Source organism: Momordica charantia (genome assembly GCF_013281855.1).
Source record: "Momordica charantia cultivar OHB3-1 chromosome 5 unlocalized genomic scaffold, Mcharantia_2.0 BLBB01000005.1, whole genome shotgun sequence".
NCBI classification, from domain to species: Eukaryota; Viridiplantae; Streptophyta; class Magnoliopsida; order Cucurbitales; family Cucurbitaceae; genus Momordica; species Momordica charantia.
In genome coordinates this window covers 11,628,971-11,631,881 of record NW_028275163.1, presented here as the reverse complement: position 1 = coordinate 11,631,881, position 2,911 = coordinate 11,628,971, and the positions used below count along the sequence as shown (strand labels likewise).

At 36.3% G+C, this 2,911-nt stretch overlaps 1 protein-coding gene across 1 annotated transcript; it reads right to left on the bottom strand.

The window, feature by feature from the left end:
* Positions 1–409: 409 nt before the first annotated feature.
* On the bottom strand, positions 410–853 carry LOC111023968 (uncharacterized). Its single transcript, XM_022301502.1, has one exon. It carries the CDS (start codon positions 851–853, stop codon positions 410–412), a length of 444 nt encoding a protein of 147 aa, XP_022157194.1.
* Positions 854–2,911: the final 2,058 nt, after the last annotated feature.

Below are 2,911 nucleotides of genomic sequence, written 5' to 3'. Positions count from 1 at the left end.
TTCCTTCTCAGCTCTTTTCTCGGCGAGGTATTTGAGGCAATTTCTTTTCCAGTGCCCATTTTCATTGCAATGGAAACATTTTCCTTTTCCAATTTTTTCCTTGCCTTTTACCGCAGCCGGAGCCTTCCCCTTCCCATTGTCCTTCTCTTCTTTTGAATTCCTTTCTTCTGATAAGAAGGTCCAGATTTACTCCCAGAGAAAGATCCCTTGTGGAATTTCCTCTTTGAGGTAGTAGCAACATTTGCCTCAGCTTCAAAACCTTTGTTTTTCAACAAAGATTCGTAAAGTTGGAGTTCATTCAGAAGGGTTGTCAGGTTGTATTCAATCTTATTCATCATAGCATTCGTTTTGAATTGAAAATAACTCTTCGGAAGAGATTGCATGATGAATCCAACCTAACTTATTTCGTTCATGACTGCGCCGTTTCTGCAACATTGAAGTGAACCATCATGTTCAAAACATGCTCCCTTACAGAAGATCCTTCCTTCATTCTGCAGTTGTAAACATACTTAATCGCATCATGCATGATAGATGTTGATGGTTGTCCAAACAAGGCTTGTAGAGAGTCCATGATCTCTCTTGCAATAGCTAATCCCTCATGCTTTTTAGACAATACATCTGATATACTGGCTAAAATGTAGACACAAGCTTTTTCATTAGCTTTAACCCATCTATCATAGGCATCCCGAACTGTTCGGTTTGCATTAGGGGTAAAGGCTGGAAGACACTCCTCCGTTAAAACGAACCTTAGATCGTCAATAACTAGTATTGTGTTTAAATTCGATTTCCATATTCTGTAATTGTCTCCGTTAAGTTTATCGGAAGCTAGCAGTTGTATATTTGAAGTAGACATTGCTGAAAAGTGAACAAAACTATTAGTGAATTGTATAACTCTTAATTATTTCATCCAATTTTATTTAGCAAGAAATAATTTACCCATTCATTATTACTTTTGCAACAATACTTCAGTGAGTCAGAGTATCCCCCACCGAAGGAAAGTCGACTACTCCTTCACTGAATCAAGACATTCTTGACTAAATACTAACTCTGGAGTAACTCTTATCTCTATAGTACTTACTTATCGTTAATTTGGTCAAGAACTTACTAACACGTAGCAAGTCTTGTAAGTGTAGACCCGCCATTTTCGAATTACAGAGATCGGAATCAAACAAGCCCTTGAAGGAGAGACAATTGCTGAAAACGGACCTAAGTAACCCTATCCATTTCTGGAGTTCACGGTGTTCCGAATCCTATGTTTCAACCCTCCGAAGGGATATGCGCTTATAAACACCAAGCAGGTGCAACATAAGAATCTCACGGTGTGACCTAATGGAAGAGACCGTAGGACGTGTTGACACACACCCTTCACCCACTTACTATGAACTATTTCCCCTATTCACCTTGTTATTGACCCATGCAAATACTTTCCAAAGGGAGGTTGCCCAAATAGCAACTCGAAGCAGAGCATGAATCTCACGGTGTGAACTCTTAGGAACGTGAGAGCTATAAATAATGTATCTCATACACTATTAATCTCCCACTAAAGTGTTCTATTAAAAAATTGGGTAATTATTAAGCTATATACCGGCTAATTATATACAACCTAAGTCTAGGTGATTTTCCCAGTATAACTCTTATACTGGGATTAACCTACAATGTCTAGGTGATAAACCAATTTTATTACCTCACATCTCTCACGCATGTTCATAAAACTAGGGTTATTGACTCAGACGCTGGTTTGATCTCCAGGTAGGAGGTGTTCCGTAAACCATCAACTTAAGTACCCCCAACCTTAGACAAGATCTCACCGGGTGAGTAAACAACTTTTGTTTTACAAGTTATCGCCCTATTTTAACTATTAAACGGAACTAATTGCTTTGCACTGATTAACCCTAGGTGAGCATGCAAGTTTATCTTTGTTATAGATTATAAAAGTCTAAGTGATTTTATAACATTTATAAAATCTAGACATAACAATTATATGATTGACATAAATCTAAAACAAGCATCCACTTATTAAAGTCATAAACTAATAACATTTATATCTAATTTATGAAATTAATTTCATGCATTCACTAATTAAAGTCATAAACTAATATAACATTTATATCTAATTTATGAAATTAATTCCATGCATTCACATACATTATAACTCTTATAACATAAATGCAACCATGTTTATCCTATGGTGGGGTTTTAAATCTATATGACATACTTTATGCATAAAGGATTTAATCTTCAATTAAAACATACATCAAACATGCATAAATAATTGAACAACTACTAAAAATGGTTGATTTTGGCATCCCAAGCACACACAAACTAAGCTATTACATTAATAAGCTTGAAGTAGCCTTGAACCGCACCCAAACAGCCTTCCAAGGTGCTCGAATCCGCCTCCAAAAGGTGAAATTAAGTGCTGGAAATTCAAAAAACAACAGCAGTAACGGAAAAGACAGCATGCTTTTGAGCTTGAACCGGCTTCGTTTACAACCTCTGATTAACTCTAAATGACTCAAGTAAATTACAGACTCGATCAAGCACAACAAGGCCCAAAACGAGGGCTTGATTACAATAATTAAATAACCAAAAGCAAGCTAAAAGAAGGGATGCCAAAACAGAAACTAGTTTAGTACATGCAACAATTCATCTTATGAATTAAACCCCACCAAGCTAAATAAGTTTAAACAGCATGCTCTGATACCACTTGATGGAACTCTTAGACATACACAGCGGAAGCTAAGGATCATAATACACTTAATGAAGCAATTTAACTAAAATAAGCATGCTTGGAAAAATGATGAAAAAGGTAAAGAGAAAAAGATTAACTTTATACCGTTGAAGACCTCCATTATAACTTTTTCTCCTAACTCAATGGGACCACCAACGACAAATCTATGTTATCCTCGGG